Source organism: Syngnathus acus, chromosome 14 (genome assembly GCF_901709675.1).
Source record: "Syngnathus acus chromosome 14, fSynAcu1.2, whole genome shotgun sequence".
Lineage (NCBI taxonomy): Eukaryota > Metazoa > Chordata > Actinopteri > Syngnathiformes > Syngnathidae > Syngnathus > Syngnathus acus.
Window position 1 is genome coordinate 5949389 of NC_051099.1, and position 25363 is coordinate 5974751.

The 25363-nt window shown below is 45.2% G+C and overlaps 3 protein-coding genes and 1 long non-coding RNA gene across 11 annotated transcripts; 2 read left to right on the forward strand and 2 right to left on the reverse strand.

Moving 5' to 3' along the window:
• Positions 1-8: 8 nt before the first annotated feature.
• Positions 9-2779, reverse strand: LOC119133592 (ras and Rab interactor 1-like). Of its 2 annotated transcripts, none has more exons than XM_037269578.1 (7): positions 2590-2779; positions 2351-2421; positions 2056-2259; positions 1867-1981; positions 1621-1693; positions 1416-1507; positions 9-1183 (listed from the first exon to the last, which is right to left on the reverse strand). In XM_037269578.1, the coding sequence occupies exons 3-7, from the start codon at positions 2257-2259 to the stop codon at positions 162-164; spliced, it is 1506 nt and encodes a 501-aa protein (XP_037125473.1). In that variant the 5' UTR covers positions 2351-2421; positions 2590-2779; the 3' UTR covers positions 9-161. The 2 variants fall into 2 exon arrangements, with proteins under 2 accessions (XP_037125473.1, XP_037125474.1); XM_037269579.1 differs by having other exon boundaries at positions 2351-2418; positions 2569-2779.
• A 372-nt stretch (positions 2780-3151) lies between these two features.
• Positions 3152-8639, forward strand: LOC119133479 (RNA-binding protein 4B-like). 2 transcript variants are annotated; one of them, XM_037269363.1, is made up of 9 exons: positions 3152-3214; positions 4234-4413; positions 4476-4660; positions 4912-5085; positions 5169-5278; positions 5463-5741; positions 5836-6095; positions 6257-6631; positions 7924-8639. In XM_037269363.1, the coding sequence occupies exons 2-9, from the start codon at positions 4253-4255 to the stop codon at positions 7925-7927; spliced, it is 1548 nt and encodes a 515-aa protein (XP_037125258.1). In that variant the 5' UTR covers positions 3152-3214; positions 4234-4252; the 3' UTR covers positions 7928-8639. The 2 variants fall into 2 exon arrangements, with proteins under 2 accessions (XP_037125258.1, XP_037125257.1); XM_037269362.1 differs by lacking the exon at positions 7924-8639 and having other exon boundaries at positions 6257-6971.
• A 2209-nt stretch (positions 8640-10848) lies between these two features.
• On the forward strand, positions 10849-19361 carry LOC119133487. The gene is made up of 7 exons (XR_005100143.1): positions 10849-11128; positions 14543-14641; positions 15073-15356; positions 16442-16538; positions 17894-18007; positions 18083-18186; positions 19254-19361. It is a non-coding gene; the product is annotated as an uncharacterized LOC119133487 (long non-coding RNA).
• Positions 11807-24845, reverse strand: LOC119133478 (phosphatidylinositol-binding clathrin assembly protein-like). 6 transcript variants are annotated; one of them, XM_037269355.1, is made up of 19 exons: positions 24120-24845; positions 19263-19405; positions 18782-18857; positions 18452-18554; positions 18090-18183; positions 17890-18001; positions 17594-17700; positions 16643-16684; positions 14783-14868; positions 14528-14630; positions 14316-14449; positions 14052-14143; positions 13862-13975; positions 13762-13792; positions 13547-13688; positions 13341-13364; positions 13193-13249; positions 12990-13112; positions 11807-12849 (listed from the first exon to the last, which is right to left on the reverse strand). In XM_037269355.1, the coding sequence occupies exons 1-19, from the start codon at positions 24247-24249 to the stop codon at positions 12835-12837; spliced, it is 1728 nt and encodes a 575-aa protein (XP_037125250.1). In that variant the 5' UTR covers positions 24250-24845; the 3' UTR covers positions 11807-12834. The 6 variants fall into 6 exon arrangements, with proteins under 6 accessions (XP_037125250.1, XP_037125254.1, XP_037125253.1 ...); XM_037269359.1 differs by having other exon boundaries at positions 14528-14612; positions 24120-24249; XM_037269358.1 differs by having other exon boundaries at positions 14528-14624; positions 24120-24249.
• Between the last annotated feature and the right edge of the window lie 518 nt (positions 24846-25363).

The window sequence follows — 25363 nt, forward strand, 5'->3', positions numbered from 1 at the left end:
AGTATGGCTTTTTTTTTTTGTCCATACAATACTCAAATCTAGGACCTCAGATCTGTAAGGTGTACACTAGTGCACCCAAAATCGTTTTAATAGAAACAGTTTACAGAATGTTATTCACTTCACTCATATAACCAAACTGTACATTATTTTAAGCAATTTTTTTAAGATGCTGTTTGCTGGACTCCATCATTGCCTGGTGTTGGCATATCTACCGCCCCCTCAAGGCTACTGAAGGAACTGCAGCTATCGGTGTCATCCAAAGAGGCAAATTCCATTTCTTTGTTTAATTCTTCCACACAGTCATCCTCATCTTCCTGCTCCACCCTGGATTCCATCGCTGATGTTTTACTGGCATTTACCAGATGAGACAAGGAAGGTGAGAAAAAAGGTGACAGAGAGAAGGGCACCTTGGGAGAGGAAGCTGGGGACTGATAGGGGGAAGCAGTGAGTGGAGCCCTGGGCGAAACAGATGGGAATTGATATTGCGTTGAGGTGGTTGGACAAGTGCGTGGGGCGGAAGACAGTTTGGGAGGAAGTGGCGGTACGGATTCAGCTGGATAGGGAGAGAGTGAGGGAGACACGGAGGATGTGATTGCTGAGGATGGCTGCATGTAGTCGGGGTCATCGGAAGGATGCTCCTCCAATGTCGGGAGCTTGGCCTCTACTTGTTCCTCCACTGCTTGTGGTGATTGGCAGTCCTGGCTTGCAGGTGTTGTCAAGGTTCGGGCTTTACATTTTCTTCTGGTCTTGGGCATAAGTGGGGGCGGGGGCGGCGGAGCGAGCGGGGGCAACATCAGGGTGGATGTCTCGGTGGACACCCGCACCTTGAAGCTGCGTTTCATCAAGCGCCGCTTTGATAACATGCTGTCAGACTGAAGGAAAAGAGGATTGATGAAGCACAGCGCGCCAAGGCCCGAGCCACAGTCCAGTTCCCTGGGGCTGCGTGTCTCAATAGGACAAAATTCGCGGAACAGGACTGAATTCGGATCCGATTTTTGGTCACATTCGGCGATAGTCGTCTGGTTGTCGGGTTGTGTGGTGGGAGCAGGCGGAGCTGAAGAGACTGGTTGTGCAGGAGCGTCAGGTTGGGCTGAGACAGAAGAGTCTGGAGTCTTCCCTTTGCTCGTCTGGGTCTTCGGGGGCTCCCGCGGCCCCCGCACATTGAGGTGAGAGCTCCAGAATTCTAGTGAAGAAATTGTTGGTGCTTTATTTACAGAAATTAGAAATCAGTCCACAACCTTTCATGCTGCAGCAAGAATTAAAAATATATATATTTCCAGGCCGCTTTATCATCGAATTAAGCTGCTTCCAAACAAAATGGCCGCCTATTCAATATAGAGCATGCTCCCTTTAATTTCCTGTCGATTGGCGAAACCGGTATTGAGGTGAAAAATATATATTTTTGTGAAACCAACCTATTCCCATGTGAGAGATGGACTCCAGCTCTTTGTGGGAAGTTGCTTTAGCGATGGCTTCAGGAAGCTCCAGAGGAAAGGGTAATACATCTCTGGTACAAAAGTATCATAAGTTCCTATTAATTCTTTTAAAAAAAAATACACTCGTATATTATGTTGGCCATATGACCAAGCGAACCATAGCAGAATGTAAAATGATCTTTACCTGCTGACACAATAGAATGAAACCAGTCTCGGAAGGTCTGGAAAGCTGATCGCTGATGTTTCCAGAGACAGAGCTGAGATTGACAAGTAAACTGTGGTCAACATCTCAACATGGTGGAAAGCCCCCTAAAATAATTACATTCTGACAAAATGGACCCCAACAATAATCATAGACCCGGAACACTTCCCAAACAACAGCTTGGAAGTCAACCAGCATCTGATATCATTCTTAATTGGAACAACTTACTTGAATGTTCCTCCCTGATTCCAAACTGTTGCACAAAGGATGGCACGCTGTCATCCACCAGACGCACGCACAACACATTCCTCTGAGACGTGCGAGACCTTCGCACCAGGAACGTCTGCAAGACAATGCACGATTGGACTATCCGGTGTAGAAAAAGAAGCAAGCAGCTGTTTTTTCCAAGTGTCTGACCCCAGGAGGTTCCCTCTGCAGAATGTGCAGGGCGGTGGCGGGGTTGATTGACAACTGCATCCAGACGGGCACCGTCAACAAGAGTCGGTCCAAGACGCTGACATTCTTCAGAGACCCGCCTCCTCGCTGGTGGCCCGTGAACTTGCGCTCTGACCCCTGGGTAGGCTCTGGAAAATCATACAGAGGCTCCTCTTGCTGCGCCATCTACAAAAAAATGGAATGTGGGTGTCAGTTTTGAATAAATGCATACCATTGTGACAACAGTGGATTTTACAACAGGAAGCACTGCACACACCTGCGTGATAAATCCTGGACCTTGTCAGCAAGTTCAGACTTGGTTCAAGTGCAGACGGAGCTCATGAGGAGCTGTGAAAATAAATGCGGAAAGTAAATTGTAACCTCCCACAGGCACATGGAATTCGCAACAGCACTACATTATGTAACATGAGTGAAGTATGTACAGTAGCCGATCCATATTTCACCATCTTCATCTAAGGTACCCTTCAAACTTACCGACAACAGGAATGTTTTTACCTGGCTGCTCGTTTCCACACGTTTTATTTGCTTTGGATGACACATGCTCCTATTATTGTTGTTATGACATGCATATTTATAAACGTCCAGGGAAAATAACACTTTGGCCTGCCATAACGAGTGCTCCAAAGTCCAGAGTTTGTCTTCTACTTTTCCTCCTCCTACTTCTCTTCCTTTTCTTCTTCATTTCCTTCTTATTCGGTAGCTCCTCCCATCTCACCTGGCAACACCTGGAAATATTCGTTGAGTGGAATAACATAAAATAATTAATAGTGTTGAAATGAAATGCATTAACGTACGCTACGGTTTGAGATAAAGATAGAGATAATGTATCTTAAAACATGTTTTCGTACTCTGGTTGTGACGTCAAAGCACTCCGTTTCCAAGATAAAAAAAAATGGCGTTAAACGTGGTTTTTTAAAACTTGTTTTGTCAACTAATGACATATAGTATTATTATTTGTATTACATATATATTTTATTTTAAATGTTATTTTAAATTCATTTGTATAATTGATAAATACGTCACTGGGATCCTGTATTGAGGGGAAAGTGCGCCCCCTGTTGATCTAAAGAATATCGAGCCGGATATGCTATTTGAAATACAGCTCCGGGAACCGCGTTGGGTAAGGAGTTCTTCAGCTAAATGCTAAGCTCAAATCGTTGTTCTTCCCCGCCTTTTTCGTTTGAAATAGTGGCACCGCGGAGTTTGCTCGTGGAAACCGAGTTGTTATATCACTTCTGTGATTCCGGTTAGGGTAAACACGCGAAAGAGGCTTCACGTAGTCCTCTCTGACGTCGTTATATCGCGAGCAGAACTACGCTAGCTTAGCTAGTAGCATCAGCCACATTCTACAAGATGTCGTTTCCAGCCGACGCGTCACTGGCCTTACTTCCTTCGTGATATTCTAATGTTTAGTTTCCCAGTTTGACACAACTAGGGTTTATTAGTGTGTGCACCTAGTTAACGGTATATTTGGTCCACGTTTTTTTCAATGACGTGAAGCAGCTAGCAGGTTTATTTGCTCAGCTAATGTACCTGTTAGCCAAGTCAATTCGCTCCGATAGAACCTTGGCTTACCTTTTGAAATAATTTCACGTGGCAGTGAAAGTGATAGACGTCATAGTTGTAATAGGCAAATGAAACAGTCATTAGCTGTAGTCAAATGAAGTGGATCTCAAACTTTTTTTTGTTGTTGCTAAGTGCCAGGTTAAATATTTACCTGTACAGAGGTCTCCAAGTACGGCCATCATGGGCAACTCTTGTAGCGCTAAATTTATAAAATATATTAAGTATTATCATAAGACATTGTGCTTAAGTTTGATTGCACATAAGTCAAACCAATATTGTTACTACTCATTCTGTATTGATATGGTAGGTTTTCTGCCTCTTCCTGGGTCGAGCGCATCCACTCATTTTGCCCCCTTTTATAAGTTTATAAATTTGGGCAACTTGGTAGCTAATTTGAAATTTGTAGTTGCTGGCACTGTCGAACACACGTGCTGACTTGTCTCTCAGAAAAGATGTTGGATTGGTTGACCTGGCTTTACTGACATCACCAATGTGATCAACATAACGGGCACCCTTGAGTTGATTAATTCAGAATTCCAACAATGCTGACACCTACATCACTTTTTCTTGCAGATGCCTGCTTGTTACAGAGATGAGTGGCGACAACGTCAAGTTGTTTGTGGGAAACCTTCCTCTAGATGCGACTCAAGATGAGATCAATAAACTCTTTGCTCCTTACGGGGAAATCAACACCTGCTCCTTGCTCAGACAGTATGCCTTTGTTACCCTGAAGGGAGAAGGTGCTGCGGACAGGTATGATCACAGTGGAATATTCCCTCAAATACTGGTTCTTTAATACCCCCTCCCCCCAACAGGGCCATACGGTATCTTGATGGCAAGGAGTACCGAGGCAGGCCCCTTGTGGTGGAGGAGTCACGCGCACGTCCCCCCAACTCCACCAAAGTGTTTGTGGGAAACTTGAGCGCCACATGCTCTGCCGATGACCTGCACGGCCTCTTCTCAACATTCGGGAGAGTTTTAGATTGTGACAAAGTCAAAGGTGACATTCTCAATCACTCCAATGCAAATAAATACACCTCACTCGTGTCAGTATTAAGTGTAGGCAATAGTATGTGCTTTTTTTATGTTTGGGTAAACGTTAAGGTGGGTTGTACACTGCTTGGTTCAAGTAACACAATTGCTATGGAAGGAAATCATGAAAAAAACGTGTGACTATGCTTCAGACATGCAGTGGAATCATCACGATCTGTTTTCTTCTGATAACTCAACAACATTCTCTGTCCTCAACAGCCCGATTATGTTCAAATGTGGGCTATGCATTTGTACATATGGAAAGGAAAGAGGAGGCCATGGCAGCCATCGACGCGCTCAATGGGACCATTTTCAAGGGCCGTCAGCTGGCTGTAGAGCTCTCCAAAGCTCAACCTTTAGTCAACCAGCTTATGTCGTCTGGGAACTCAGTCGGTATGTTTTTCTTTTCTTTTTTTTTTTTTTTTAAAAGGTTTAACATGACGTCAACATGCTAACCGCTCCTTTCTTGCTTGCAGGTGGTAGAGAGGGTCTCCTTCCTCGGCCAGCAGGCTCCATGGAGCATCACCAGAGTCACGCTGCTGTGCTCGCGGCAGCTGCAGCAGCCGCTGCCGGACTTCCAATACAAGTATGTGAATATTAGGGATGAAATGCTTTATTTAAAAAAAAAAAAAAAAAAATCATTCACAATTTCTAAAAGTCAACAGTATGATTTGAAATGTTAATTGTGGCTGATATCGTGTTGAGTGTGACATGCTTTGTGAGCATCCCTTAACACATACTTTGCATTTTCCCATTTTCTCTCTCTGCAGGTTCAACAAAGCGTCCATAACTCGTTTTACAACACCACATCCTTCGATCCCACCTATGCTGCCCTGAAAGGCATTACAAGTTCTAAAGGCGCAGACGGTGTCATATACGGTGCTCTCGCTAGTCAGGTGTACGGATCTGTCGCTGACCAGGTATACCAGGACATGGCCAATCACATTCCTGTTCCCACCGCCGCAGAGGACTACGAGGTTCAAAGCGGGCCGGACCCAACAACACTTTTTGAGGCTGCAAGAGCCAAGTTTTTCCAGGAGGGACAGAAGGTCTTTAGATTTAGTAACTACAGATAATCACATCGTGCATGTTTTTGGGGGGGTTTAAGTGTGTGCTTTTTCCACCCCCCCCCCTTTGGTTCAGGTTCTGGCCGAGCAGCAGGCAGGGAGAAAAACAACAACAACAGCACCTACCAATACAACAACGACAACAACCACGGGCAGTCCAGAAACAGAGCGGGACCGCAGCCCGATCAGAGGGAACCGGACGCCTTTGCTTCCGGACCCATCTCCCGGTTCCTTTGCTCAAAATCGCACCAAACGCCGAGCTCTCCTGCCGACGCCGCCCGGGGTCGCTGAAGACCCCGCCACTGGACCTGCCGAAGGGGCCGATCCTGTCGCGAGGTGAACAACCATCCAACCAATCTGCATTCTGTGTTTCCTGTGTGGCTTCAGCCATTAATCAAATAATTGAATCACCAAAAAAGCTTTGCAGGGATCATCAGCTCTTACAGCCAGTGTTTCTTGCTTCTTTGTGATGCATCCATCTTGAATTGTAACTGCAGGTCCTACTCAGAATATTACCAGCAGATGCATCAGTACCAACAGTACCAGCAGCAGTACCAGCAACAGTACCAGTACCTCCAGTACGCCTACACCAATCCTCCTCCGCCCCCTCCTCCACCGGCCTCCGCAGATTCCACCGACTCGGTCCCGCCGCCTCCCGGCACGTACACGACGGCGCCGGCTTACTCGGCCACCCAAGACTATGGACCCCCGGGCACCTACGAACCCCCCTCCAATTACAACACGTCGCAGAGCTACTCCGGCAGCTACGACGCCTCGGCCGCCTACGATGCATCGGGAGGCTACGGGGCGGCGGGAGCGTACGATACATCCGGAGCTTACGCAGCAGCGGGAAGCTACTCCGCATCCTCACCGTATGAGCAGACAGCCGCACACGGGCAACCCACGCCCCAGCGCAATGATTACCCTTACAACACGCCAGAACCCCCGTATCGATAGTCCCGCCCCCCTTCCTCCAACACACCCACCCACCCCCACACACACACACACACATGCACACACACACACCTTCCATACTGTAGATCGGTGTGTGTGTGTGTGTGAACATGAATACTTGGCTAAGGGGCAGCTTAAGGGAGAAGTAACGCAGGCAGCAAGGTTGTTATTTGAGTGAAGCATTTTGGCTAACCACGTCCCTATCTGGCTGGAATTCCACCTAACAATGAATGCCATCCAAACTTTAAAAAAAAAAAACGACACCCTCGAGTTTTTGAAGAGACACTGTTGAATCAGGGTTTTGTCTTGGCAGTTATGTAAGCTTGACCGCAAATGTGAGGCACGGATTCTGTCTGTCTTTGAAGCCAGGAAACCGGCCAGTTTTCAAGATGTTTTTATCAGGAGTAACTCCAGCATTGTAACGGTAGCCTTGGAGCTCAGTCAACTCGTTCAAAGCTTTCCAGCCTCACTATTATGTTGCCTAGTTCCAGTGTTGAGGGTCAAAATCGTTTGTTTCTTCTTGAGTCAATATTAAACCATATTTTGGATATTTTCTCAGGCTGTAGTTACGTAGATTTTTTTTTTTTTTTTGTATGTAGACAATTCAATAAGCCAAAGCTCAATTTTACCCAATTGTGTTCCGACATTCTCCAGTAACACTTCAACGCTACTTTTAATACCTGACATCGGTTTTGTTTGAGGAGCATGTAAATACTTCTAGCCTTCTTTTAATACTTTGAGCACCTGCGAAATTGGAGAGATGGGAGGGGGATGGATGCTGAGTTGTACAACAAGTTTGTATAGAAGCAGGTGAAGATTTTTAGGCGCTTTACGGTGTTCCACAGATTAAATTAGTGCAGGGTTTCCCAAATTTGGGAATGATTTTGTTTGAATTGAGATTTACTTGTTGATATGAAGTCAGATGAGTGAGGACTCTTTAAATTTTTTCCCTTTTGAATCTGAGCAGAACCATACAAGAATCTATATGGCTTTTTAGTCCCCTGGGAAAGCACACAAACATCTATATTTGGATTCCACATATGAATAATCCCAATCCACATCTTTAGCTCAAATCGTCGCTCACTACTCGAGCGCTAGTCTCACTCACGCGCACACATGCCACAATATTCCAGCTTCTCCATGTTGTTAGTTGCATGCCATGTTGTTGCTGCTGCTCCAGCCACCTTCTTCCTCTTGCTGATTATTGCAGCTAGAGTGGGAGGGAGCCAAACTCTGAGCCCTTGCCCTGGACGTACGCCACGCGCCGCTGTAGCGCGGGATGGGGGAAAACGGCAGCGTTAGGCCCCCCCGAAAACCGCTGTGGACGATGGGGGGTGGCCCCTCCCCACTAAGGTAAACACTCAGACCACACACTCCTGCCCCGGCCGCCCCGAAAAAACACGCGTCACACGGTTTTGCAGACATTCTGACGCACACACATCGACGTCCGGATCTGTTTTCAGGAAATTCCTCACCTCAGTTTCACCCTTTTGGATGTTCTGTTTTGTTTTTTTGCCCCTGTCCACTTCTGCCAAACTCATCCTCATACATTTCCTCCCCTGAAGACCATACATGTATGATCTTCGAAGATGGTGTTGAAGCAGGCGCATCGATAGCTGAGGTCACCTCGTTAGGTTTGCCTTTTTTTTTTTTTCTTTCCCCCACTCCACTGTGGCCACATTAGGGTTAAGTGCCTTGTTTTGAAGGTCACACCGATAGCCCCCCCCCACCCAATAGAGAGGCCGACACCAAGCTGGCGCAGGATCGGTTGCTGGTTCAAAGCTCCACTCGCCCTCAAGTCCCCCTCTCAATCGTCACCGCGACAATTTTCAATGCCACTCTCAACCTGTATGAGGTTTTCCTTTCTTTTAAATGACATTTTGTCCCGTGTTCTTTTGAAATGTTTAATTATCAATAAAAAAAAAATCAACGGTCTATCTTTACTTGTGTGAATGCTTTTGTTTAGTGCGTGACTTGCGTTAGGAGTCCCCCCCCCCCCCCCAAAAAAAAAATAAATAAAACTTGACAGTTAAAGCATTAGATGATGTTTTATTCCATTACCTTCCAAATACATCAGCTCTTGTTTCAAACCTGCCAAGTAATTTTTTTTATGCAAATGAGAAGGGAGTAAAATTGAGTTTCATGCCCTCACAAACAGACGGAAATGTCAATGGAGACAGTCAAAGCAGTCTACACAGATGCTTATTTATACTGAGGTAAGAATTCTAGGACATCAATGTTCTTCAATTGACAAAGCAGCATGAAACTACATGTACATTGTCTTGTGACATTTCTTTCATGCTGGTTTTGGTAGACTCCTGTTATGCAAAAAAAAAAAAAAAAAACAACTGTTAAAGAATTGAATTTCAACCTGAAAAAAGTCCTTCCTAGAGCTCAAACTAGCCACGTCTGTCCTTTGTGCCAATGCTGTGTTAATGAGTTTTTTTTTTCCAGCGCTACAATTTCTATGGGTGAACATTTTACAGTGGGTCGTCGCATTTATCACACTGTGGAAAAACCTCTAGTGAGCAAATCAGCATTGTATCTATATTTCCGGGATTACGTGGGGTCAAATTTTTTTTGCCCTGGTTTCTGAGGGATTTATTATTTGTAAAACACTTGCCGTGTGCTCCAGCTAACAGACTTGTAGCTCTTGTCTCTCTTTCAGGAAATGGCAGAGCAAAGGAACGAGAGCGTAAACCTGACAAGGTAATCTGTTACAAAAATAAAATTTATAGAGGCCCATCGAGATCTGTACACTTGCATGACCTGCCGTGTTTGAACTGTGTGCAAAGGATCTGTTCACTTGTATGACCTGCTGTGTGCAAAGGTTCCGTACGCTCCTATGACCTTTGCTTAAAACTGCGAAAGTAAAAGTTGAGGCTTCTCGTGCATCTCGCCCTGCTTTGACGTAATCAGGGCCGAGAGGGACAGGGAACATTTTAATATCAGCCGATGGGCAAACAGACAGGACGAGACTGGGCAAAACACGTTAAGATACACCGCACAATGTGGACCAGACTCAACACACGTATTACAGTACTTTGACTTTCATCCGCAAAAACCTCCACGTGCTGCTGCTGCTGCTGCTGGCATTAGTATGAAAAAAGAGCGAGCGTTCAAACACACAAACATTGGAAAATAGCAAGGCTTTAATAAAGACCGCAATGTCCGGCTAGCTACAATGGGGACTGGGGGGTAACAATTGACATTCATGGAGTTTTACAAAGACTGTAACTGGGCTTGAAGTTCTTTGCGGGTTTACTTACGTGGTTTGCATTTCGGCATGCAAGGCGGCCTTCAAACCGTTACAGACCCCCTTACGTTGTAAAACTGTTGATTTATGAATGTCAATTCATGGGAAGTTAAAAAAAAATACAAAATAAATCAAGTGAAGGTTCTCACCATGGTCATGCTTTTACCGGGCACACAAGCCAATAAAAAGACGACAATCATGCAAAACAACGCAAAAACTTTCATCTCCCAAAATAAGCAAACACACTAAAATAAGATATGTTTCGAGTTCTGCTCTTCCGTTGACTTAGAAGAAAGCTGCGCTTTTGATGATGACTTTGGTGCAAAAAAAAATGTTCCTGTTTCAAAGAGGGCAGACCCTGTCCTGCCCTCTTCCTTGATGAAGACACTCTTGGTGTGTAGACCAGTTGTGATAGTTGAACTCAGACCCCCTTTTCCTCCAGACACAAACAAACGTGACGTAACATCGACCCCTAAATCCCAACAGCCCCCCCCCCCCCCCTCCCGACTATGACACCTTGAAAAACACCACCATTCAAACACAGACACGGCAATACATCGGTCTCACATACAGTACGTCATCCAAACACGTCTAAAAACATACATGAACAGCATCGCCTATATACAGAGGACAACCAGTCGGCGCTCGACTGAGAAAAATAAGCCCCTGGAACACAGTGATGAAATCGAGAGAAAATAAATTTTGTCCAAATGTCAGTTTTTTTCAGTCTCACTTTGCAAGGATGTCGACTTCACGGATTTTGTGTTGTCGTTGCAGAGTTCCTTGAGCCACCTTCAGACCGCTGTGTTGCACGCACCTTTTCCCACCTCGACGCCTCCAACCCGAGGTGCGTTCCGAGCACGTGTAGAAAAACAACCGCTGATTGATTATTGCCCCGTTCGACTGTACTGTACATCCCAGCAATGAGTTTTAGTTCTATGTTTTTGTGCAGTCAAAAGATTTTTGTGCTATAACGATGATTGCTCATGACCTCGTTCACATTTAACGTCTCGTTACAGCCTCTCGTCTCGGGCTGTCTGAACTCATCTATCGTCGGCGAGGGCCCCGATCGACAGACGTTCGACGTATCTCGCTGACCTTTAGACGTCCTGCGCGTCAATGTTAACGCTACGCTAATGAGCCTGTCTTCCATGCCACGGTAATTACCCTTGTCTCGTTTCTCTGCAGTGTTAAAACACTTTTCTTCCTCGGTATCAGAAAGGACATCATTGCGCACCTTTGGGTGCCTTGGACCTTTTTTGGATCGGAGACAGTCTAACTGGAGCTCCGTGCATTCGTCTTTATAAAAAGAGCGTTACTGTACATAATCCTAATGCGGACATGAGGGATACGACGTGAATTTTTTTTTTTTTTTACATGATATTGCACAACCGTAGAGCAGAAACCCTTCAAATAGTACCAGAGTTTAGATTACATCCAAATTTTGCAATTCCTGGCTCAGTGCTTTTTTTGTCAGTAGTTCCAGTGCCGTTGGCAAACATGGTCTTGAAACCACATACCGAAACAGAAACATTCTAAGTGTGTCCGAAAAGCTCCAGGACAGGTGTCCCGACTGATTTATTAAAGAAATGCATATTCCAGAATAAATCTGAAAATAACTAAAAGTCAATTATGTGGCCTGGCCCCTGTGAGGTCCAAGCATAATTCAAGTGAGGGGGAGGCAGTGCCCCTGCAGTTCCCCCCCTCTAGCTCTGCCAGTGTGGTTATCTCAAAGAGGAAAATATTTCATTTGGATTTGAAATACATGTTGTGACACCAGTCTTGGAACTTTACAGACACCTCGTAACAGTGATTGACAAACGTTAGCCATGTCTCGTTGACCTTTGCACATCCTATGCATAAATGTCAGCCTTTTTTCTTCATATCAGTAAGGACATCATTTCATCACATCACTTGGGGGCCTTTGATCATTTGGCATGGGAGACCATTGAATTGGCGCTCAGTGCATTTGTGTACATAAAAACTGTTACTGTACATAATTCTGTTGTCGGCATGACTGGCACAACACCACAAAACAAAAGATATGATTTTTGCATGATATTGCACTGCCACAAAATGAAGAGCAAGTAGTAAAAGCTTTTTGATTACATCCACATTTTGCAATTCCTGGGTGTGGCTCAGTGTGATTTTTGACAGCAGTTCCAGTGCAGTTGGAAAACACGGTCCTGACATTAGGTACCAAAAGAGAACTCATACACACACACACACACACACACACACACACACACACACACACACAAGCATGCCCCACCCACCCCACTCCCACACCAAGTTAGTCGTATGTATAGTTGGCAAACGAGAACAAATTTGGCTACAAAACAATGATGCGGAACACCGACATGTAAAAACGTTTACAAAAATCTGACGCTATCCGACATCAGGTTGATGGTTGACCCAATCGGTACAAGACGATAAAAATCTCCTGCGCGGGACACACACATACACCCACAACCTTGGCAAAGGTCACATGGAGTAAAGTGTCAGCATACCATCCCGTTTGTTTAACTCCGGGACAGGGAGGGTCGAATTGGAGGTCTAACTGGTGGGGAAATCGGGTCAGGAGGTGGCGATGGAGCAGCTTCAGCGGCCGTAGCGTCATCACAGGTCGTTTTCGGCAAATCAAAGGATGTGAGGTGTGAGTGGAATATCGGGTGCTAAGCTTCTGGCGCCTCTGGGCGTTTATTTTTGGGGGGACCGGTTGGCACAGGGTTTGGGAAGCGAGGAGGGATGTGCGTTGGTTGTTTTTTTCCTCCCTATGTGTCCCCTCTTCTCTTCCTTCGCCATCCTTCTGTTGTCTTCCTCTGTGGCGCTCTCAGCTCTGCTGCCATGGTTACAGCAGCGTCTCTACATGAAGTGCATCTGCAGTCAAAGGATGGTGATAAATTGAGGGTGAGCGAGTTCATCAACAACTTATCAAATGTTAAGCAATTCATTGACGGCCATTGCTGGATGAAGGTCGAATCTTACGATTGTGAGGTATCTTTGCTACTGTTCAGTACCTGCGTCCCCGGGATGGGTCCGAAGGGATTAGTGGGTCTCAGGACCGGCTGGTTGTACATAACAGGCTGCGGGGGCATCATGGGAACACCCCCCATGTGATGGCTCATTTGAGGGGGGAGCTGCTTACAGATTGCAGGGGGGAAAAAAAAAAAGGTTAAAAGTACATCATGTCAGATCATACAAAGTTGATTCATTGTGTTACCATTCCATAGACAGGCACTTGGGGGGTTGTCATAGGAAAAGCTACTGGAGCTGGAGCCTGTAAGGAAAGATAACAACCCCCCCGTTTAAATCTCTTAATATAAAGGCAGATGCATAACATGGATTGATGAAGTGCCTTGGGTACTTACATAGCCGGTGTAGATCACTCCATTCTTCGGAGGCAAAACAAAATACAATGTTATTCGGACCGTACAGTTCACAAATCCTAATTTTCCTTGAAATCAAAATCAGCAAAAGGCTGCATTGTCAGATACCTCTGAAAGATTATACTGACAAATGATCCTAACGTTGGTTTAAATGCACGTAATTTCTTAACATGGCCGTTGCGCGTTACCATCTGAGGGACAGGCATGGGAGCCGGAGCCATGGGATGAGGAGAGTGAGTCCAGTTTGTGCTGGTGCACATAGTTTTGGTCTGCCAGCCGCTCCCCCCTGTCGGCTTCTTCTCCACCAGCTGACTCCACTGCAGCTCAGGCCTGTTGCGCACAAACATGCACTTAAGAGACCTACGGATGATTAAAAAGCAGTCCGCCGGCCCCGCCACCTCACCTTTTGGCTTGCGTCCCCCCAAATTGCAAGTCTAAGAGGAGTAAAGCAAATTAGCGCCAAGTAAGTAACCTCTATGTAAAGTCATCAAGCTAATACTCACTCCCGACGAGGTTGGCTAATGAAGAGTCCAAATCGCTGGGGAGCATCTTACCAGAGTGCAGCGGGGCTCCGGGGTTGTGAATCTGAGTGGGCGGGATCGGCTTGAGCAAGTCACCTAAGAAAGTCGCCATGGTTGTTATCAGAAAAGAATTGTGTTGTTGTCGTTTTTGCACTGTACATCTGCACTGTACCTCCCCAGGCGTTGTTGGGCACAGTGTGTGTGGTCTGAAGGGGGGCAAAGTGGGGCTGCAAGGTGAACAGCTCACCGGTCAAGTTTGGCACACTGCAAAAAAGACACAAAAAGCTAAATTATCTAGTCTGGCATGTGGTGGCTTATTTAAGGGTGGGGGTCGTGCCCCCAGTGCCACCGCTCTACCTCCGCCACTGCTGATCAAATGTTCCATGCATGAATTCTAAACTGAGAGGTTGACGTATTTCTTCTCATAGGAACTCACTGGTTGTTGACGGCTACAAGGGGCGAGCTGGAGAACAGGTCCGTGGCTCCCCCGCTGCTGTTGGCACTGCCCACCGATTGGGTGCCGGGCGACGCGTTGGGCGTCTGGATATCGATCATCTTATGACCGTCGTCCTGCACGTACAAAGTGGCGATGCGGTGGCTATCGTGCGCATGCTAATCGAGGGAAAGCTAACGTGAAACATTTCTCACCTTGTGTTGCTGCAGTCTGTTGTCGTCGGTCTTGTCATCCATTCGACTGAGGGAGATCCCGGTACTGGAGAGGGACGACACCGTGCTGGACAGAGTGCTGGATCTTACGGTATGGTAACACACACGTACATAAAACACATTACAGTGGCACCACAATTTGTCTCGTGGGTGAGATTGTAACTAAAATGAAAGTGCCCCCCCCCCCCCCCTTCTATACTGTAAGACATCATTTTAAATCTAAATCCGCAATCGTACCTGCTGGCAGTGGAGAGGTCTTTGAGCTTCCGGCCTTCCAGAGAAGCTAAATGTTGCTCCAGAGCCTCCAGGAGCGAGTTGGGAGCCTGAGGAGGAAGGAGGTTGAATGTCGGGAAGCAGACATATTAGAATTCTCAGCAAAGTGGTTTCAAAAGTGGGACATTATCACTCCTGTTTCTCATCATCCTGCTCATCACCCACACACACAAAGCAGCACATTTCCCTCAAATTGAAAAACGGATCTACTCTACGACAGCTCTTTTTTTCTTTTTTTTTGTTGCTTTCATCAGGTTTGGTTGTCCGGCATGCACAGATCAGCTCCGTCATGCAGATCCACAACTATCACACCTCTATTCCATGCAGACTGCCAGCACCAAGGTCCTTTATAATCAACACAAGCACTACACAAATCACAGTCCAGAACATCAAGAGTTACCCCTTGGATTCCACTGTCAAATCCAATCCAATCCAATTTGCTCTTTCATTGTGGAAAGTGCAGCAATTTGACAGCACCGAAAACCAAGGAAGCTAACTTTGAAATGAAAACGTCTGATGAGGAAAAAAAAAAAAACAGGTATGCATACTGAGCATACTGTGATCTTTTTCCTCCAAACATTTTTTAAATTTTCATTTCATCACAGTGCACACATATTCAGACACAACAGGCAAAGAAAATAAATGTCTTGTATACTTATTTTTAAAAGGGGAAAGGGGGAAAAAGACAGTAACGTGAATTCTGGATGTCCTTCTCCAGAGAATACGCTATGGAAGTTTCAAAGTAAAAACAGACACATACAATTTCTAGTGCTCAGTCGAGGCGTGTCGTTGAATAGGCGCGTATAAGGTCTTCATAAGCACTACAAACACGGCGGGGTGCTTTAAAAATTAATCACTTCCCAATTTGTCCAAACGAGAAATAAATCCGTAAAGGCTTTTGGCTGTGATATGCAGTGCTGATGAGGACATTATGTGCGCCTGTCCAAGGCGTATTTGCGGAAAACCTACGTCATTAAACCATTCGCTGCTCTCCCCACAGCTAATGCAAAGTGACCTGATTCTCTAATGGACTCAGTTGTTCTCTTTGAGTGTGTGTTGTTTAACGAAGAAGAAGAAGAAAAAAAAAAAACATGGCGTCTTTAATCCTAACATCTCAAAAACCCCGCTTATGGAGGAATACACCATATGGCCAAAAGTATTGAGACACCCAATTTTTGCATTTTAAAGTGATGACTGCATTTTTTTTTTAAACAAATCATTCAATGAATTTAGTTGACATTACATTTCTTTGTTGACTAACTGGGACACATCACATGGTTGGACTGCTTTATAGGGAGTTCAAACTTAGTTCACCAACCTTTCAAGGCATTCCGGACGCTTTTGTGCTTATTTACCGAGCCACCAAATCACGCGTGTTAAGTTGTGCAAAGTTCAAATAAATATACAAAAGAATGGCATAGAAATATTTATAATAAATATTAAATCTTTTTAATACAAAAATACTTTTTCCCAAATGGTGTATCTGACAGATGAAGAAAAAAAAAAAGAAGCCAGCTTAAAAAATGTTGCTTCAAACCACAAAGAGAATGTAATTTTCTTTGAAATGATTTGTCGCTCGTTTGTGTAAATTGTGCCTTTTTTTGTGCTTTCTCTTCTCTCTAGAAGTAAGTTGAAATGTAAAGGGGGAGGAAAAAAAGGAGACGTGGAAGGCGAAGTGATGAAGAGAGAGGGCCAGCTGCAGTGTGGGCAGGTCTGTAGGGTGAGTAGGGAACGGGAGCGCTTTAGAATGAAGCGTTATGGGATCGATCGGATGGATTTTTCGACGCTGCTCGATTGGCGGCTTGTGATGAGATGCGGACTGACCTGTGTGAGATCGGGGCTGTCGCCCTGATCTATCCCAACTTGCTGTGTCACAAAAAAGGAGGGGGGAGGAGAGGGGGAATGGGAGGAAGGAGGGAGGGAGGCAAAATAAAAATGAACCAAATGTCGTAACAAAACCAGGAGTAGAGCAAACAGACTGCAGGGTTTTTTTTTTTTAAAGAGGGTATGGAGGGATAAAGGTGAGCGGAGGAGGAAGAGGAGGAGGAGGGAGAAAGAAGAATCAAACCCGAGCATTCATTACTCCATGCAGAGGCTGAAACAAATAGAAGACAACACGGGGGGGAGAGGGGGAGGGCGCATGCACACGCCTACAAACACCTAAATACACACACACACACGCACATACACACAAATACATGTGCACATACACGCTATTTAAAATGAATGCTGCAAGGCGAGACAACAGGTCACGTGACATCAACTAATGTTGACTTTGAACGCTAAGAGGAGGGAAGGAACATACACACGCATACACACACATTGAAGTTAAGACATGATTGGCTCCTTCAAGTCAACGTTAGTCTACTTCTCAAACCGACTTCCGAAATGGGAGCAAAAAAGCAAGCGGTGAGGATGCCTTTTAAGCGCAAGGACTAGCTAAGTTACCAAAGAAAGAGAAGACAGAAGGATAGAAAGGTCAAAGAGGCTTGGGCATGCAGTGCAGGCTTTTGAAACAGGCAGCGCTCCAGGGCGTCCTCCAGTGGACGCTCAGTGCTATTGTCCCTCTGACTCAGCTGTTACTAGCTGACCCGATAACTCTCTCCCTGTGACTTCCAGGTTATCTTAATGTTCTTATGATTCACCTGGTAGATAAATATCCTGAAGAAAAAAAAAAAATTCTAAACCGGCGTCCATTCCCGCCCTCTCGTCCTCGTCCGTCCCCGCGCTCCTTATAGCCTACCTCGGAGGACCCCGCCCCGTCCCAAACGTTACCTCGGCCACTTTGAGAAACTCGGACAGTTTGGTCATCCTGTTGAGGAAGGTCTTGTAGAGCTCCAGCGCCTCTTTGCACTGGTTCTTCTTCATGTCAAAGTACTTCTCTGCGTAGGGAGGGTGACAAAATGAGCACGGTTACACCATGTCAACAATAAAGGAGACGTGTTGTGCAATCCCCCCGCCCATGATTTAGGACTATCTCATTAGGACAGACATATTTAGAAATGTTCCACCTTGGCTCAGGTAGGACACAATTGTCCAATGTCTACGTGTTGACTGTGTGTACTTTTCACCCAGCATGTTGATGACGCCCTCGTTGTACGCGGCAAACAACCGTATGGAGTCTTTGAAGAGCAGCATGAAGGCAGTGTTGATGACGCCGTTGCTCAGCTCGTTGGAGTTGGGCTGCAGGTCAAAGTGCACGCACGTACGCTTTAGTGAAGCCGAACACCGCACCTGATGATGATGCCCGCTGTTTTGTCTTAGGTGCTACCTGAAAATCCAGCAGTGCGTCCAGCTGGTTCTGAATGATCGGCAGCGTCTTAATCAGCTTATCCGTGTTCATGGTGCGCATCACGCCGTCGACCCTGGTAACAAACGCGGACACGCGTTAGCTTGCACCCGGTTTACATCGCAATTAAAGGTGACATTGCCTAGTTTGAAGGGGTGGTCCTATCTTATGCAAATGAGCCACTGCTGACCCCGCCTCCTCTATTGTAGTAACAATTCCAAGTACAGCTTTTGTTACCTTGACAACCGGGGGGCGGAGCTAGCAACTAGCAAGCTAATGATCTAACTAACGAAGATGCACGCGGTCATTATTGGGCTTATGTTTACGGTAATTGAGTGTATTACCCTCGCTTCATCTTGGTGAAGTCCACCGCCGCTAACCGGAACGACATGGCTTTTTCGTTCAGGTAGCGACTGTAGCGTCTGATGAAGGTGGACATGTTGTATCCTGAAGGGAGGGGTGGGCAAGTTGTATTTGTATTAGTTAAGTCATCCAAGCACAGCACTCAGTTTTTGTGTACCCCGCTAAAATCTAATCAAATAGTGATTGATTAGGTGTCCCAATATTTTTGTTGCCGCAGACTTATTGCCAGCGTTACAGTGCCGGGAAGAGACAGGAAGTCATTCAATGGGCAGAACAGCTCTGCTGAGTCAAAGGGGGGGGTCATAAATCACCTTGTAGCGCGGCCTTATCTAGAAAGTTGTTGAGGTTGAAGAGCGTGTTTCTGGAGGCGACGTACTGCATCAGTCTCTGGGGTGGGGAGAGAGAGAAAAGAGGAGAGGGAAGAGTCGACGACGTGCTCGTGTTCCACGTCGTTACGTCTGTCGCAGACAGGAGTTTATGAGCGAGAGGTATCATTTGTCCACATAAAGACCTCAACTCTTCTGAATGACTTTTAAGGATGTGGACCTAATAAAAGACTCGCTAAGTCAAATTGGCCCCAATGCACTCAAAGTCTTGCACCAGCAAATACAATATCTGCATTCATTAACCCTGCAGTGTGACATTATTTGCAATAGCATATCTGACATTGAAATATAGTCCTTGGCACCGAGGATCTACGCCAGAGCTCTACTTTTATACGAGACAGAGCTTCAGTTCCATTCCTATGGTGGCCACTGACTTGTGTTTGTGTGTGTCGTTCAGCGTCCTCACCTCGTTGCCGTACATCATGAGGTGATGCGTGGCGATAAGTGCCTTGAAGACCACGATCCAGCTGTTGCTAGCCGTGCGCTCCAGCAGCGTGTCCGCCAGGTGAGGGATGCTGACATTCAGCTCGTTGGTGCAGTGGATCAGGTCTGCGTGGTCGAGTACAAAAGATCAGAACGACTTTATTTTACAACAGCCTACTTTGCAGTCGAGACACACGTGGCTAATAAAAATATTCGGCAGTATGTGCAACTGTGTATGTAAGCAGTTATAAGTAACTGCTTATATATACAGTGCAATAGAAAGAATGTGAATAGTCACTAGCATGTATGCAAGTGAGCAGGATTGTCTGCGATCACAACAAAGGAGTGTTGAATAGACACGCAAAGATTGACGAGTACTGGAAATGAGCACGGCTGACATTTACGAGCCTTTAAGCTCCACCTCTTTCTAACTGGTAGCTACCGTGAAAGAGATAAACGGGTCGCGTGCCAAAACTGTCGTTTATGAGGGGAGTGCGCTGATGTATACGTCCATAGAGGTTCAATACAAGACGACAGATCGATGAGCGAATCATTGTTCAACAGTAGTCAAGGTACAGGTGGAGGACGAATTCATTGGCTGGCCGTAACTCGGAGGCTCTCGTCAATAGAAAATCCCGGCAGAAGATGGAGAGTTACACTCTAAAGTCGATCCAGCGGCGGCACTCAATCAACATGCCTCTGCGCATAATGTGAGGAAATGAATAGGCCTGCGATGAATAATTAACCTCATTTTTTTCTCCCTCCCGTGGAGATGAAAAGGAAACAAAACCCGAGCTGACTCCTCACGTCTCGCCCTCTCGAGACGTCCATCCGGCATGTGTATGCAAAGGCAAAATGACGGAATGAGTGCCTGAAACATGCTTATTCTGATTCGACTCTGTATAGAAATGCACTGGTGCATTTAAGTGGGCACTTGAATACTGACAATAAGGCCGAATCGAAACATTTTCCCCTCTCACGATCAAAGTCTACAAAGGCCCAATTGTCGTATCACCGAACGATTGTCCTGCGCCATTATCCTCTGGTGGGGCGTGTTTACTGTTAAGAGCCATTTTCCTTCATCTGTTCAGAAATTGGACTATAATTATAATTGTTAAATGTCTTTAATATTCATACAAATGTCATGCATGTGTTTGACGCTGATTTGGGATCACCAAAAACTGCGCCTTGTCAGAGAAGCTAGGCTAACTGTTAGCTTATCTAGAAAAGCACACTATGCTAGCTAATCTATCCACCTAATCTATGTACAAGCCATAAAAAGTCAATTTACATAATGTTTCTTCTTCAAATGTCATTTTTATATTATTTCTTTACATGCAAATCACGACAGCGATGTTTGATTTATCTATTCAAACGACAACATTGAGCTGTATCACGCTGTGCACTGAGCGGTCACTCCGCGCTTGATGACATAGTCGCATCGAATCCCGCTTCTGTCGCCCATATGAGCAGTCGCGGCTTAATGAAATCCCATTTACTCGGCGTGACGTGCTCATCATTCGCCACGCTTTGTAAATAGTTGAAATAGTCACAGAGACCGCCCCACTCGGCTCCTATCTCTTTGTCAAGGTCACGACACCAAAGGCGGTGATAATGAGAGCCCGCTTTGACTGGCTTAATGAGCAGCAAAAACAATGAATCACGGTTTTAGTGCAATGTGTCACCCGGCCTGGCGAGGGTGGGTCCGTAACATCTGGACTGTAAAAAAAAAAAAGTCCCTTGGTCGTCACTGAATTTAAATTTACATACACAATGCAACATTTGACTGCACTAAAACTCATGATTTGGAAACACAAATGATGAACTCTCCTATAAAAAAAAACAAAAAATAAAAAAGGTTGCCCAGCCACAGTGAAGTCTGGGCAGTGTAGTTGCTAATGGCTAACACTAGCATCAAGTGCTAGCTTCCTGGCCTTTGACAAGTGGTGTCAGACAAAGATACAAACTGGAAGTTAGGGATGATTGTGTGGCTAATTCCAGTTTACTTGACTGCTACACTAACATTAGCAACTAGTCCTCTCTGTTAGCAAGCAATTAGCCACCAACTCGCTAACGGAATGCATGTCACGTGTTTGTAAAGGCTTTATTGCTGCTAACTGTAACACATTCCTTTACATTTGTTTTGCATTTTCTTTGGCTTTTTGTGAAATATATCCCAAAAATGTATAAAAATAGATACTACTAAAAATTAAGCTGAAGAGACTGAGTGCTAGCCACTGCCAGCTACGCTGCAATTCCTTATCCAGAGTTGCGTTTTTCTGTCACAATTACACGGCATTAACAATTCCATTCTTTCTACGCTTGTGCCTTTTACATTTTGCCATGTTTTTTTTTGCGTATTTTTTTCCCTGCAAAAAATTAATATAACATAATGTTTTGGGTTGTGGTGAGCCCTTGTTAGCACAGAGGAACACACAATCATCACATGGCAAAGTCAGGACCAAGAGTCAGAGATGCGCAACAACTAGTCCACTTTACTTCCAGGAACAGTGTTTTATTTTTCATTACCACAGCGGCTACTGGTTTTTACCCTTGTACATCCATTAAGAACATTAAACTGTTACTCAGAATTGCTTGTACAGTTAACAAAAAAAACGTTCCGCTGCATTGTTTGCTCTCGTCTGCAGCAAAAGGTTGTGTGTTTTTTTTTTTTTTTTAATCCCCCTCGACAAGAAGCCAGCGTCTCATTATTTTCATCCCCATTGATTCCGTTCCATTTGCGGGCGAGAGCGATTCTTTAGCAGAAGCAAGTATGCGTCTCCTCTTTATGATCCCATTTAACGAGGCGAGCTGAGCGGGAGCAGACTCGTCTCATGAATTGTTGCTCAAAGACACAAAGACTGCCTCGTCGGGGGGCTTCCTTTACATTCACCGTGATGTACGGCGGCCCGTCGAGGGGCTCAAACCCACGCAGCCGCCTCATTGCAAACACACCTCTTTCCCGTGTCCTTGCTTGACCTTAAAAGCCCATCGAATGGAAACGAGAAAACAAAAGAGTGCGTTGAGCCAAGCGTGCAGTCCCTACTTAAAGCTTCTCTACCCTCTCACGGTCAGAATTAGTCAGATCACAAGCCAAAAAGCTCACGTAGCCTCTTGCTGGCTCGTTTAATCAGAAAAATCGCCATTTTTCAAACCGTTTGGACGCCGCCCCGGTGATGAAACATCCTCTGAAAAGCTCCTTGTGGCTGCGGTGACATTTACTGTTTTGAAGGTGGATGGCCTTGTGTTGTTTAGTAACTGCAGGGCCACTAAGCTAGCGGTCGAAACAACAATAAAGGACTGAATCCAATGAGTGTGGATTCACTTTAGCAGTTCATTTCATTACGGATGGAATAGAAAAATCACTTACTCGATTTTTCTATCATGTCACTGGACACAACATGAGGTACAACTTTAGGTGTAGCTACCCCATTTTTCATGTCAATATTGCACAGTATACGTCAAATGGACACCGTCTCAATTACTCGTCAGGGCTTCCATTCATATGAGTCAAATAAACGCCTCCCTCAAATAGATCCCTTCCGACCTCAGGAGACGAACTGTAACTCCAATTACAGTTCACAGTATAGCTAACTGCTGACACCATTTGGACTGCGTTGCTAACCAAAATAGCAGCACTAATCCAATCATATTTCTCAGAATAAACACCTTCTTGAATTAAACAGATGCCTTCCTTTTCCAATCACACACCTACCAAATTATGTCCTTGAGACAAAATAACCACCCCCACTAAAATGGACACCTCCCTTTTTGCATCAAGAAAAGAAAATGTAACTAAATATTGCTAACACACAAACTAGTCAACTGCAAATGACAAATTAAACAGTCACGTCTCTTGGAAAAGTAAATGCCTCAATCAAATATATGCCTCCATTTTCTCATCCAGATAAAACGAAAGTCGTGTTTGATAATTAAATCACTCACACAAAGTAATTTGCTATTTAAACTATGTTTCTGACCCAAACAGCATCATTGAAGCATGTCTTTCAGATAAGATGGATACATAGGCCACCACTTATAAAATAACAACACTCGCAAGGAGTTGTCATATGATAACACGCACCAGGCCGCACCCCTTAAAGGCATATACACTAAAGTACAACGGCATGTGCTTTATTTACACATTTTAAAACATTTTTTTTTTCCCTGATTGTGTGCCCTGCGATTGGCTGGCAACCAGTTCAGGGTGTCCCCCGCCTACTGCCTCAAGTCAGCTGGGACAGGCTCCAGCGCTCCCGCGACCCTCGTGAGGATGAGCCATTCAGATGATGGATGGATGTTTTCACATTCATTATTTTGAATAATTAAAAACACAACATCATTTTTTTCCATACAGACATATTCATGAAATTTCAATTCATGTCAATGAAGTCTGCCTTACCTATACCTTTTTTTTTTTTTTTTTTTTTTTAAGGCGTGCGTGCTTGATATATTACCTGTGCACTCCATTTGATTTATTACAGGGCCAAAAAACGCCTTCTAACCTAGTGATCCCTATATGTGGCTGGAACCCCCCCCACACACACACACCAATGCAAGCATAGGCAATTAGTAGTGTGCAGATAAGGACACCACACACACATACGCACACATGCATAAATGATAGTAATGCACCAGTGGACAGTGAACTTGAATGTGAAGAAAGGGAAATGCTGCAGGATTTCATGATATTGCATTTAGGCCTCATAGATTACAGTTAGTGGATGAATAGTGGGTAATTAAAAGAGAAATACGAAGGGTAAAAGGCGTGTTTTTTGTCTGTGAAGCGTGCGTGCACTGATGGCATTTTGTGTGCGTGTGTGTGTGTGGTTTCACCTACAGTCAAGGTGCTTCTTCTTGGGTCCGCTCACTTCGTGCGTCGTGGCCTTGCACACGGCTTTGCTGATGGCCGAGCCGCTCATGCTGTGCTGCGCGGCGGCGATCCGGTCCGTCAGAGTCGGCCCGGACATGGTGGAGGAGGAGCGGCTTCGGCTGGAGCCTGTAGGAGGTGACGGGGATGGGGGGGAGTCGTAGTAGAGGACGATCAAAATGTCTTTAGTGGAGGGGAGGAGGTGGTGGGTAATGCCCTCTGCGAGGATCGGCCGTGTCTGCGAGGGGAGGATGATGAGAAGAAGGAGGAAGAGGGCAACGAGCAGCGACGAGTCATACGTTCGCTTAAAAAAAAGAAAAAAAAGAAAAGAAACAAAACTACCTTCGCCTTAATAGGAAGGCATTTGGATGCGTAAATGAAACAAAGCTGAACGCCGGAACGTCCCGAGTGTCCCTGAACGCACCTCAGCCGATGCTGATGAGAGTGCGAATCAGGCTCGCGAGAAGAAAAAGAAAAATCACCAATTCAACATAAAATCGTCCATGATTCAACTGGCCTCCGTCAAAATACGACAAAGGGACATTTTTAGACTTCTTCCTCGCGTGTCCTCTCAAATCTCAATGTCTCGCCGCATGAACAACGTTCCCTTTCTGCAGCCGGTCTTCGTACAAAAGCCTGAATTCCTCTATAGAGGTCGCCCCATAGGCTGGTGATGCGCGTGTGCGCGTGCGTGCGTGTGTCAGTCAAACTTGTGTGCAAAATGGCAGTGCGATGAATCAGGTGACTAAAAAACGAGACTGAGATTGGGCCACTTCTCGAGTCAAGGGAGGGAATCTTAAAGCAGAAGGCATTAAAAAAAGGATTTATTCTTTTTTTTAAGGCACCAGCTGGTTCTTCATCACCTCAGTGCACCCGGCCAATGAAATAGGGACAAATGGGGAAACAAATGCGCTTTTACTGTACATGATACATTTGATTATGACAAATTTTCCTACAATGACTGCAAAATATGTTCACTGCTCCACATCCAGACTGCAAATGAATGTTACATGTTCAACACCTCCATTGGCTAATTTAATAATCCATAACTATGACACAACAGTTAATATGGGGGCTCAGTTTCTGACAAATATTCAAAAATATTCGAGTGTGCAGGTATTTCATGTGATCATTTAAAAAGTAAGTTTTGCACATGCCCCCTTTTTTTAAGGAATGAAATTTAAAAAAAAAGTACATTACCTTTTGGTATTTTG